At 42.2% G+C, this 13,284-nt stretch overlaps 1 protein-coding gene across 3 annotated transcripts in view; it reads left to right on the top strand.

The window, feature by feature from the left end:
* Nucleotides 1–13,284, top strand: part of SSH1 (slingshot protein phosphatase 1) — a 56,579-nt gene that overhangs the window by 17,715 nt on the left and 25,580 nt on the right. Inside the window, exons 1-3 of one of the 3 annotated variants that reach the window (XM_083145888.1) lie at nucleotides 11,153–11,241; nucleotides 11,783–11,886; nucleotides 12,716–12,780. In XM_083145888.1, the coding sequence (XP_083002014.1) occupies nucleotides 11,168–11,241; nucleotides 11,783–11,886; nucleotides 12,716–12,780 (243 nt within the window). In that variant the 5' untranslated portion in view covers nucleotides 11,153–11,167. Of the gene's footprint in view, nucleotides 1–11,152; nucleotides 11,242–11,782; nucleotides 11,903–12,715; nucleotides 12,781–13,284 lie in introns of those variants that run through there. The other 2 variants (XM_083145879.1, XM_083145896.1) reach the window with 2 other exon arrangements.

The following is a 13,284-nucleotide window of genomic DNA, read 5'->3' as shown; positions in this document are numbered from 1 at the left end:
CCCTCCTCCAGGCCGGCTACCGCGTTCATCAAGTCCGCCGATGTGCAGCGTTCGGTCCCCCTCCTACGGCAGTCACTCCCCGACGCCAGCATTCAGTCCCCCTCCTCCGGCACTGGCAGCGGACAATGTACGCAATTAGCGTAGTGCTGCTGGGGGAGCAGGGAAACCATGTGATGCTCCCCCAGCAGCAATATGCTGAATTACATACATTGCTGGCGCCTGGGAGTGACTGCCGGAGGAGGGGGACTGAAAGCTGCCGCCGGGGGGTGACCGTCTCCCGCGGGGATCGCCGACCGGAGGACGGTAAGTTTAAAACAAAACACTCACCACCCTGCTCCCTCTGCCACCCACCACCCCGCTCCCCCTACTCCCAGTGTAGTTTCACGGCGGCGGCTACGCTGACAACGTAGCTTAGGCTATATTAAAAATGTAGCGAAGAGCTGCCGCTGTGAAACTAAATGAGTACAGAGATTCCTGCAGTTGTAAATGGTAGTGAATAATGGGCCTTATTCTAGTTCCCTCTTTCTGACAAAATCCTTCTTAGATGGACAAAACCATGTGCACTGTAGGGGGGGCAGATGTAAAATGTGCAGAGAGAATTAGATTTGGGCGAGTTATTTTGTTTCTGTGCAGGGTAAATACTGGCTGCTTTATTTTTACACTGCAATATAGATCTCACTTTGAAGTAAAACCCCACCCAAATCTAATTCTCTCTGCACAAGTTACATCTGCCCCACCTGCAGTGCACATGGTTTTGTCCATCTAAGAAGGATTTTGTCAGAGTGAACTAGAATAAGGCCCTATGTGTGGATGAGCAACCTAGATCTTGTGCAGAGCGAAGAGGAGGGGTTGGGAGATATTTTGGGAAAAGTGAAGAGCTAATTTTTGTAGATTGGTTTATGGCTTTGTGTGTAAGTAAAGTATTTTATGTTGAATATGGTAGAGTATAGGTAACCAATGGAGGAACTGACACAGCAGTTTTGCAGACAATGGATGTCTAGAGTTTAGATTAGATTCGCAGCTGCTTTCAGGATGGATTGTGGTGGTGAGCATCTTTATTGGGGAAGACCTGTAAGGAGACTATTGCAATAATCAGTGATGCAGATGATGCTATTGACCGTGCACAATCTCTGCACTTTCAAAGACCTCTCTCTAACCTCCTCTCTCAGCCTCTCCCAGTGGTCTGACTTCTCTACTCATGAGGAAGGCCACTGCCTTGATCTTGTATTCACCGGGCTATGCTCAGTCTCTGATTTAACGAAGACTCCCGTCTGATCACAATCTTATCACCCTCTCGTTCTCCTACATTATCCCAAGCTCATTAACACTGAAATCATGCAAGCCTCGTCTAACCTGCAGAAATACTAACACTATTAATTTTCCACTACTTTCCACCTCTCTGCATCAACATCTCTCACCAATTTCTACATTTACCTCTCCTGACTCTGATGTTTCTCACCTGGATCAGACTCTTGAAACTGCCCTTGACGAAGTGGCTCCAGCTTCCCATTATACCCCATGCAGGCTTAGATGCCAGCCATGGCACTCCAAATTAACAAAACTACGAAATCAGTCACGTAAAGTACAACACCAGTGGTGTAAATCTCGTAATCCGAGTAATTCCATCACATATAAGACTATCTAGTAGGACGGCCAATCCCAGGATTGGGATCCCGAGATTTCGCCCCAAAATTAACGGAATTTGAATCCCAGGATTCGAGTTTCCATTTTCAGGATTAGGCTGTGCATGTGCCAGGCAGCGCCTGAGCACCCACTGTCAGAGGTCAGGCTGCTCCACTGCCCGCTTCTGCCGTCGCTCCAGCACCAGACGCACACTCTATCGGTTGCACCGCTGCACACCTCTGCCTCCCGGAACACTGTCGCTACAAACGCAAGTAACCATTGTGCGGTGCAGCTGCTTTGGGGGGCCAGCTGCATTTTTTTTGAATTAGGGTGGTTAAGATCTACCACTCCTAACCCAAAGCTTTGGACACTGCCAAACAAACATACTTCCAATATCCCTTCTCATGCCATCAACCCTAAGCGGCTTTTTTACACATTTGTAGCCTCTGTACCCTCCCCCACCAGCTACCATCAGTGCACACGTATTTGCTTCCTACTTTAAGGACAAGATTGATAACATCTGAGATGAGATGGTATGCTCTTCCGCAGCCACTAACCTAGTCAATTCACCACCTGAACCCTCTGGCACTTTCTCTTGAGTCCACAAATGAAAATGAAGTGTCCACACTCTTCTCATCCTCCTACTCCACTGCCTCTCCTCTTGATCCTAAAACCACACAAGTCAATAAAATTCAATCTCCTGTGCTTATCCCAACCTAAATAAAATCTGGTACCTTTTCCTTCTCTATTCAAATATCCAGTGATTACTCTGATTCTGAAAAAAAACTTAAGTCTCTCAAACTACAGTCTCATCTCTCAGCTTCCATGCTTCTCAAAGCTACTGAAGAGACTTGTCTTCTCTTGCGTCACACACTTTCTTAACTCTCACAACCTAATAGACCCATTTCAGTCTGGCTTTCATTCCCAAAACTCCACGGAGACAGCACTGACCATAGCGGTGAGTAATCTAAAGGCCGCTGCTATATCTAAAGGCAATTACTCACAACAGTGTCAAAAGCAGCAGAAAGATCTAAAATAATACTAGATCTTTCACTGTTGATAACACTCTTCTCATACAAACCGTATACTCCCTAGGTCTTAATGATATAGCCCTTTAGTGGTTCTCATCTTGCCTATCTAATCGCTCTTTAAGTGTTTGCTTTTCTGATTCCACCTCCTCCTCACTACCACTGTCAATCGAAGTTCTGCAAGGCTCATTTTTCGGTCCTCTGCTTTCTCAATTTATATCTCATCTCTTGGCAGTCTAATCAGCTCTTTTGAATTTCAGTATCCCATGTATGTGGACAATACTCAAATCTATCAGCCCCAGAGTTGTCATCAGTGGTTTTGGGTCGTGTCTCTGAATGCCTCTGTCATCTCATCTTGAATGTCTTCCTGCCATCTCAAACTCAAATTTCCAAAATGGAATACATTATATTCCCCCCCCAGCCAAGTGCAGTTACTATCCCGATATCTCCATAACTGTTGACATCTTGACAATCTACCCTACCCCTCAAGCTCACTGCCTAGGGGTCATCATTGACTGAGCTGTCCTAAATCATGTTACATGCATCTAAAAAACCTATTGACCCTATCTTACACAAGACACTGTTAAATCTCTAATTCATACACCCATTATATCCCTCATTGGTTATTGCAATAGTCTCCTTACTAGTCTTCCGAAGAACAGACTCTCATCAATGAGGACAAAAGCTAAGAAAAGTAATGGTGTGAAGAAGTAAAAAGCGGAATGAGATCTGGGTGAATGGACACCAATCTAGGGGTAAAAAAAATAGGTAAAAACCGAGAAGAAAAGATAAATTAATCTATTTTATAGAGAAGGGGTGTTTTGATTTAGAAGTGTTATAATTTATGTATTCCATACCTTATGTATACCAGATACTGGATAAGACTGGGTGTAGAGTAGAGAAAGCAGGTTGCTTTCAATCAGGCAATGGTAACATAGACAATGTGACATATCAATTTATTTTGATGCCTTCTTGTCGTAAGGAGTCCCAGAGGTAGAAGCTTTGAAGATAATGGAAAGGAGGTCAATGATCTCCTACCAAAGATCCCACATTTTTGGGCATGACTACAAATGTGGAGGAAGGTGCATTTAGCGGTGCAAACCCAACAGCATCTGTTCGATGGGTCTGTGAACAGTACATAATACCACCTTCACAATTTATGAACATTCTCCTTTATTTTTACACAAATTGAACTGAAAGCCACATTTTCCTAGACCTCTGACCAGTTATCCCCATCATCTAAAGTATCACCAAAGTCAGCTTCCCAATTGATCTCATGAGAGTTCTGAGAGGAAGACGACTCCTCAGTCTTTCTCAAATGGACAAAACCATGGGTACTTGTTTCCTAGCATGGCGCCCGCGATTTTGATTGTAAGCATCGGGCCGGAATCAATGTAAAATGGTCCCTGAGACCACATTTTGCATTGATTTTAATGTAAAATGCCCCAAAACACCCCATTTTCATAGAAACCCCCCCTGATGTTTCAAATGCCCTCCATTGTTAACGCCACCCCGGTATTGACGCCAACCCGAAGCGTGGCGAGCGCAGCGAGCCCGCGTCCTCCGACCTTTTCATACCCCTACTATCCACGTCGACGTGGAGTTGAGAATAGAAAGTGTGGCGAGCGCACTCTGATACCTTCACAGGTTATGGCCCGCGATCAACCCGTTTTTCACTTTAAAATTATTTTAACATTGTTCCCTATGGGAAAATCGCGTTGATCGCGTCGGTCGCATCGCGGCCCCTTATTAGGAGCCGCGATCAACGCGATTTTCACTTTTGCCGGCAATTGAGCTTGTTAAAGTAAGAAAATGGGGTCCATCGCGTCCATCGCATGCCTTAAGTACCTTAACTTAAGGCATGCCATGTACCCCGACAGGCGCCGTGCTAGGAAACAAGTACCAAACCATGTTGCACTGCAGGTGGGGCAAGTGTAAAATGCGCAATGATTTAGATTGTTACATTTGCCCCACCTCAAGTCCGAATTAGGCCCAATGAACTGAAATTAAACCCATAGTTGAGGTTTTTCTCAAACAATGGGTTTCACATGATGTAAGCGGCCTACGAGACTGGAGGAATTAGTTGAAGTGCCTATCTGATATCACACATCTAGTTTATAAGCAAATATCCAGACATAACTGGTAAGTCAGATAGCTCACAAATATTTCCAGTTAGCTAAATCCCAGACTTTTAATGATTGGGGTGCTATTGGGAAAGAGGAGATGAACCCAGGACACTTATGGAAGGTGGAATAGGCACCAATTAACAACATGGGCCCACCACCTCTGGGGGACAGGGGAAAGAAGGCTCAGTGTCTTGCAGCCCTTTAATCATATTCTTCAATATGAAATCCCATGTTTTGCATTTGGACTTTATAGTGAGGCACACAACCTAATCTGCCTATCTGTTCTCATCTGAGCATGTGATATGTGGCAGCGCCGCAGATAGTTCTCACACACTAATTCCATGCTTTGCAATATAGTGAGGCATTAGCACAAAAATAGGCATAGTCCAAGACCACAAATACAATTACAGTATTCATCAGGACCTAACCCTGTTCTGAACATGTCTCACCAATAATGGGTTAATGGTGCTAGTAACTTTTACCCACACAGCAGGGCCTTTTCTGCTGCCTGTTTTTTTCTTTGTGTTCCTTCCCCAAAAGGTCACTGGCTGAGTCAGGCGGACAATGAGCCTTATTTCTTGTTCCTAGAAGAGAGAGCTCTGTGAGACTTTTGTTACCCTCATCTGCTGACTCATGTCACCAAGAGTGACACACAAGGAACACCACCCCCACAATAGGCTAAATATAAGTTATTTGTTTTAACCATTTTAGCCTGTAATTCTGTTCCATGCATTTATAAAGCTATAGTTTTATTTTATTTTATTTTTTTCCTCCAGGAAATTCTCAATCGACATTAAGGCCTCCTTACACTAGGCACAAGTTGGACCCAATTTTTCTTGAGCTCCCCCCGTAGCTCCCTAGGAGGGCTCACGTACGATTTGCCACTTTATGCATATAGCATGTATAAATCCCGGGCAGCTGCGGACGGAGGGTATGAGAATTAAAAAAAAATAAAAATAAATAAAACATACAAAAGAATGGTCATCCGTTTTTAGCCAATCAGCTGCTGCCCATTCTATTGTATTGGCGGTTTCAAATCTTCTGCCTGCCGCAGAAGGGGTCGTAGTGCGCCTCTCATGCCCAGAGTTTTCCCATTCTGCAGATGGCTGCTAAAAAGCACCCACGAGGTGCCGCTGGCGGTTGCACATATACGATTTATCTTCTGTGCACCGTTTCCGACCTCCGATCCAATGCACACGAGGCCGTGCATCAGTTTGGGTGTCATACACATGCGATTTAGGCCTATTTCATTAGATTTCTCTGCCCATTCAACCGAGTTATTCAACCGCAGCTGTCAGACCTCCCTTCACTTGTGAGAGCAAATCTCCGAGTCTTGAACTTAAACCCAGAGATTTACTCTATTACACAGGGTTTTCCCCTGTGTGAAAGAGTTGATCCAGATCTTAAACTCTGGATCTCCAACCCTGCTCTTTTGCAGGGTCGGAGACCCAGAGTTTAAGATCCGGATCGACCCTTTCACATAGAAAAAGGACCCATGTATTTAATGAAATTCCCGGGTGGAACTGCTTCACCCGGGAATTTCATTTTCTTTGTGAAAGGGTTAGAACGCTATATATTTTGTGTTCCTAACACAAGCATTTGGAGACCACCCTTTATTACAAGTGCTCACATCACTTAAGATGCGTACACATGGTGAGATTTTGACTATATACTCAAAATCAAATCAAAATTGAATGGACAGCGAACGGTTTTCAGCCTCCTTCAATGTGCGCTCCCGTTTAATGTAAATCGAACAGTGAAAAAAGATTGTGCAGGCTAGACTATATAGTACAGATCTGTACTATATAGTCCAAATCAAATGTGTTTTGCTTGCCATTTGATTCCAATCGGATTGGGATTAAATTGCAAAAAACATCACATGGTGCGTGCACAGCATTACTTTTTCAGAACACATCTAAAAACAAATTCCTTGTGTTTGAAATACAGTGTACACAGACATTAATGTCTTGTATTGTCCTGTCCCTGCCAGTCAGTATGTTGTTACATGTGCTTCACTTGGAAAATGATACACTAGTATATGGGCCAAAGTGTAAATCAAGAGGTATTTTAGTGGCTTCTATTTAATTAAAATGTCTTGTTTTTCATTATGTACTAATCTTTTCATATCTGCACATATGTAAAACAAGTTAAGGTTCTCTCATTTCTTGCTGCATTTATTATTTAAAATTGGAACCTAGTTCGCAAACTTAATCCAAATCCTTGGTGAATAAGGTTAGATTTCTGCTCTGTAATCTTGCTTTTTTTGGGGGTATATATGATTTTGATTAAACTTCAGTAGTCTGCCGCAGGAGAAAGCGGGAAGTTAGTGCTTCAGGACCTGTCTAAAGCAGTGGTTCTCAATCTGGGGTACTCGCAAGGACCATCACAGGTACTTGAAATCTTTTCTGTTATGGCGGGTTGGGGCCTTACATGTAGGTGATAATTGGGCACAGAAAAAGCATTGTCTTAAGCAAACTAGAAGTTGTCTGCCCAGTGACAGAAGCCGGCAGCTGTGGCCATGCAGCATTTGACAGCATGTCCTGTACTAGCAAAGTCTTCCGTTGACCCTGCATGTAGGTTAAATGGAGGTTTTTGCTGATGGTGCATGGGAGTGTGAATCGCATAGCAGGGTTACACACTATTCTATGTGCACGATATGTTGGTCTGACAACTTATCTAGTGTGTATCCATCTTTAGGGATATTTACCCCTATACATCAGTTTGGTCTGCATACACTGCGACTTTTCCGAGGGGTGAAGTCACATGCTATGGCCCTTGAACCGCCCGGGAGCTTCCTGGGCGGCAGGATCACATACAATCTGTTGTATACGGTGCCATTCCCCACTGCCGGGAGGCTGTCAGAGGTCAGACATGCAGTAGGCAGTGTTCCCTCTAAGCTGTGCGCGCGTGTGTGCGCACACAACTCGACGAGCGTGCGCACAGACATTACAACAGAGCGCACAAAGCAGCAGTGGTCCCTTTTTGCAGTTGTGGACTCAATTAATGTGTGTTTCACCCAATAACTACATTGTGTACTGTGCTTTAAATGTTTAAATGTTTTATATAATTTTGAAGTAAAGGTAACACAAATGCTGGACGTCATTTTCCAGTTATATATAAGTGACGCACAAAAATTTAAATTGCCTTCCAAAGTTACACAGCCAAAATCTTTTGCCGCACACAGAGTTCGTAAAATTAGAGGGAACATTGGCAGTAGGTCCGATCTCCAACTCCGATCTGATGCACACGGGACCACGGATCAGATGTCAAACACAGATTTAACCACTTTTCACCTGATTTCTCGGCTGGATCTGTCGGAATTGTGGCCAAATCGCACTGGTGTTTTGCCAGCTTAAGAGCCTGATAATATAATGAGAAAGTCTATCTCTGTAATAGAATGCATATGTGATCATATATTTTGTTTATAAATCTTAATACATGCAAAATCTATATGTAGTAATCAATCTATTCTTGTCAGTTTTCAATTTTATGGCCTATTTATTGCTTTTATATATAGTGACATCTAAACATTTATCTAATAGCAATTCTATTAAGTACAAAAGCATGTCCTTGCAAATACTGTGGGTACATATAACACAAATGGGCTGTCAGGGGGAACCCATGTGTAAAATTGAGAGCCACTGGTCTAGATGAATGGTTCTATGCCTGCCCACTGTGTGCATGCAGTACAGAAATAGTGCTGATTAGGAGAGGGTGACCGTGTTACAGTATATTTTTAGCTATGGGAGGAATTGTTCTTGGTCCCGTTTTCTAAGCTGGTAACTAAGCACCAAGTACTGTATAAGCATGCTCAATCAGCCTTGGCCAGCTCATTATTATTCCCATGGTTGATAAAATAGTATAGAGTTACAGTTCTATTGATTTACCATTAATAGTAAAAGGGAAGGTTTTGGAAATTGCACTAACAAATGAGACTGCAGTTCGCTGACCTTTTTCAGGCTTTATGTATCATCCTGAGGTCATTGTTAATTTGTGGATAGGAGTAAGTTTGTGGCACTTGGGGAACAAAATGAGAATTCTAGCATGACCGCCCCTGTTATTATTTCAGGTTATAGATTCTTATAGACTGGAGTACTTTGGCTACACTGCAGGGCAACGTGATATTTTGTCTTTTCCAGACAGTATGATGTCAGTCTGTTGTGTGACCTAAGGATACACATTTGTACACCTGACTTAGGAGTACTGCTGTGCTTTTGGGCAGGTGGTATCTTGAGACCTCTGCATTTCAATGCACACAAAATACAACTTTGTGCAACTGATTCTTTAGATGTTCTGGGTGCAAGATGCCTGCAGCCATAAAATAGGCCAATTTGTGTAAAAATTGCAATACAGGTCGAGTATCCCGTATCCGAATATCCGTTATCCGAATTATTCCGAAATACGGACATTCCAGAAAGTGAAAAAAAAATTTTTTTTTGCTAAAAACTCACTGGGGACATATGTAACAGCATCACTGGGGACATAATATGTAACTGGCACTATATATGTGCAAGACAATGATTGCTTGGCATTCAAATTCACTGCTGAGATAGTACACACATTTTGTTTCACGTTTTGAAACCTTGTTTTTTGAACAATTAAAATATGTTTGTGTGTATTTTATGTGGTAATAAAATATATTTGTGTGTATATTATGTGTTTATACAGCATAAATGCAAGATACTTCAAAATACATCATTGAAATATTAAAATATTCCGAAATACGGAATAATCCGTTATCCAAAATTCTCCTGGTCCCGAGCATTTTGGATACGGGATACTCAACCTGTAGTTCCTTTTTTTTTTTTTTTTTATCAGAAGATATCTTGAAAACAAGGCCGAGCACATGCAGAAACACACACACACACACACACACACACACACACACACACACACACACACACACACACACACACACACACACACACACACACACACACACACACACACACACACACACACACACACACACACACTGTTTGACAGAGGTCTGTAGGCAGGAAAGGGTCAGCTGCCCCATTCTCCAGAAGCACAAGCAGCAGCTCATCACTGCTGTAAACAGATTTCTGAAAGGTGTCTGCTGTTTGCCATGCTAGGATTCCAGCACAGGTTTCAAATGCATGGATAACTGTAAGTCCTTGCACTTAATATTTTTCATTATAGAACTTACACTTAATGACAAAAGGACTGTAAAATAGTCATGTAAGGCCCCCTTACACTTGTTCAACTTGTCTAAGGGATAAGTTGGACCTGATTGACTCATCCTATGTGCAGGAGGATCAATCTCTTGGTTAGGCCCAATGCGCACAGGAATGTGCATCGGGTCCTACAGCATCAGGCACATCAGATTTTGTCAGATAAATTGGCCCAATCCATCTGAATTGGGTAAAATCTGACAAAATCTCACAAGTGTAAGGGGCCCTTTAGATAAAAAAAAAACTAAAATCAAAACCAATTAGGATAGATCGTGATATGTCTATAGAACGCATGTGTGCAGATATACCAGCAGTCTCAACAGGTTGTCCAATACTTCAGTATAGTAGAAAATAATTACAATGGTTATTGCAATAAAAGCAGTGTATTACCTTATTTTTTATCCAGTTCCGTAGCTTTATGTGCTGAGTATTCTCTTTTGCAGTGTATTGTGTTCCTTATTCTACACGTGGTATTAGGTTATATCCAATTGTTTGTGCTCAGGTGTGGTGTCAGCCCACAGTAGATCAGTAACGAGGTGACCTGCGTGATCAGAGCCTCATTTTCAGACATTTTAGATGTATTCCATGTCTGTAAGTCGGCATCTGCTGTACTTGCTAGTTCTTGTGAAGCAGCAAGTCCTGTTTCTATGTAGGGGGCCTTTTGTGTGCGTTTGCTTTGTTAAACCTGATTTGAAATTTTGTGGGTTCCAAGTTACATATAACATTATTAGTCCTGAATGATATCATACCCAAGAAAATCACAATATTTCTGCACGCTTGCCCAAAAATCCTTTAGCATTCTGTCTTCTGTTTAGATTAAATACAATATGGACGGTGCATTTGATCTATGACACAATGCGCTGATGATCTAGTCTTCCTGCTAATTAGCTTCTAGCGATGATGGATGTTACCGGCCCACAAGTGACCTAACAGCACTTTCAGTAAGTTGTCGAAAACTGAGGTCATCTTTCCTGTGCAAAGCCATGGATATGACCAAGAGGAAGAAAGTGAACAATTGTATCAGCGTTTAAGATCTAGAGGTTTAAACTCCAGTTTTAGTCATGTGCCCTAATGCTGCTGGATGCCTGGCATTGATGAAGCACGCCTGCAAGGTTGCAAAGGATTTGCTGGAGAATGTCTTTCTATCCCCTCTTGGAAAGTGTCTGACAGCAGTCTTTCCCTGGATACTGCAGAGATGCGTGTGTCTGTGCCTCTCTCTCGCTTGAAATGTTTCAATGCAGAATTATTGGAAACCAGACTGGAGCCAGTGTAGGTGGTCATGTTACTCTGGGACACAGACTGATGCTTAAATCCAAACTTTTTGATGTAGGAGGGAGAGAGAAATACTTAACATTTTACTGAAACAGATACCGATTGATTTAAAAAGGTCTTTCAGTTAAAAGTACTACATGTTTTTTTTCTCTCAAGTTTTTGTGGGAGCTTGTACCATTAATATACCCTTAACACAATTATTTCTCCTTATAGCTCCTCTCCCCCCATGTCTCACTTCCCCCTCTGCTAAATTCTTTCCCTCCCTTCTCTTAACTCTCACACTCTCTACTCCTCCTCTCTCCACTTCCACTCCTTCCATCTCTCCCCTTCTGTTTCTATCTCTCCCCTTCTGTTTCTATCTCTCCTTTTTTTGCTCTCCTCGTGTTGCTCCCCCTTGTGCCTTCCTCCATATTTTAGAGCAGTTTTGGAAGACACTATGTAATGTGGTACCCCATAAATACATAATTTGGAACAAATCACTAGCCTGTAGTTTGCATGTGTAAAATATATAATATGTTTTATGTTTTGTTTTTTTCAGCTTGAGTGACAGTTTTTTCATGGTGAAAGGAGCCGCGCTCTTCCTGCAGCAGGGGAACAGCTTCCAAGGACAAAGGAGTCTTCTCCACTTGCACAAAAATGCTGGTACGGTGGCCTTGAGGTCAGCAGCTATTTGAGATTATACAGGATAGTTATTGGCATTGATTCCTTGGGGCAGGCCTGGTATATGGACATCTGTTTGAGAATGTAGCCCACTGTATGGTTCTCGCAATTGTAATTGACGTCATAATAGTTCGGTGCACAAAAGTCTATGTATCACACTGGGTTTATCAGAAACAAGATTGTACTTGTGTACAAGTTGTATTGGCTTGTTGTGGTCTGTGCTCTTAAGACATGATTACATCATTTGTTTATTTCTAAAGCATGTAATAAAAACATTTTCCTGTACATCTACCAAACTCTGAAAGCCCATTCATGTCCATGGGTATTTTATAGGGTTACCACCACCTGTCCCGGATTACTCTAGACAGCCCGGTAATTGAGACCGGAGTCCAGAGGGGTGGCGTTCCCGGACTATACAATGTCCAGGAATAGGCAGCTAGTAGCTGCCTATTCTTGGACATTGTATAGTGCCACCCTTGCGGCCTTAATTACTGCCGGTCTTAATTATTGGACTGTTCGGAGTAATCCCGGAGAGGTGGTAACCCTAGTGTTTTACCTAAAGTGCCCTGTTCTATCCATGAAAAAAGTAAAGAGGTGAGCAAACTATTACCCATCTTTTCCATTTGGCAGCTCAAAATTGGGCAGTGATATTTGCAATTATACAGTACATCGGGGTCGAAGTTTGTGTGCCAGCATTAGGCATTATTGAAATATAAAATCTGTCAACTATATCTTAGTAATGTAATATTAACCTTAGATTTATAAATTGATCATGAACAGAACCCAATAGCCCCATGTGTTCCTTTTGTAGGAGATCTACCACAACACCTTCAGGTTATGATCAATCTTCTCCGTTCTGAAGATCGTATTAAACTGGTAAGTCTATGCTGCGTATCGGAAGGCATGACCATTCTAATGATGATTGGCGACTGATGCAATCTAATGAAAATCTCTGTATTTGATGTGTATAGCTTTGTTTATAGCTGAAGAAGCTACACCTATAAATAAAAGCTATGCTTTATCCTGTGTAATCTCTAGGATTCCTGACAAAATATATATATATTAGTGTGTAGTGTAGTTTTGGGAGGCACTCTCGGGACTTCACACTAAAAATAACGACTAGTGAGTCAGTTCAAGGTCCGATGTTTCGGTGTTTCGTTTTTTTTAAATGTTATTAAGGTGGAAACACCAAAATGTCGGATCTTGAACTGACTCGCCAGTCGTTATTTTTGGTCAATTACCAACACACCTGTTACAAAGCACCTAGGGAATTAGTTGACATAAGCTATGATAAATAAGTTAAAACCGAGTGCATGAGAAAATGTCACTACAAAGAGACTAATTAAAAATGATTCTAATAAACAAAAAGCACTAATTGAC

Source organism: Crinia signifera, chromosome 1, assembly GCF_055691185.1.
Source record: "Crinia signifera chromosome 1, ASM5569118v1, whole genome shotgun sequence".
Classification (NCBI taxonomy): domain Eukaryota; kingdom Metazoa; phylum Chordata; class Amphibia; order Anura; family Myobatrachidae; genus Crinia; species Crinia signifera.
The sequence above is the reverse complement of the archived record's forward strand: the minus strand, read 5'-3'. Positions and strand labels throughout refer to the sequence as shown.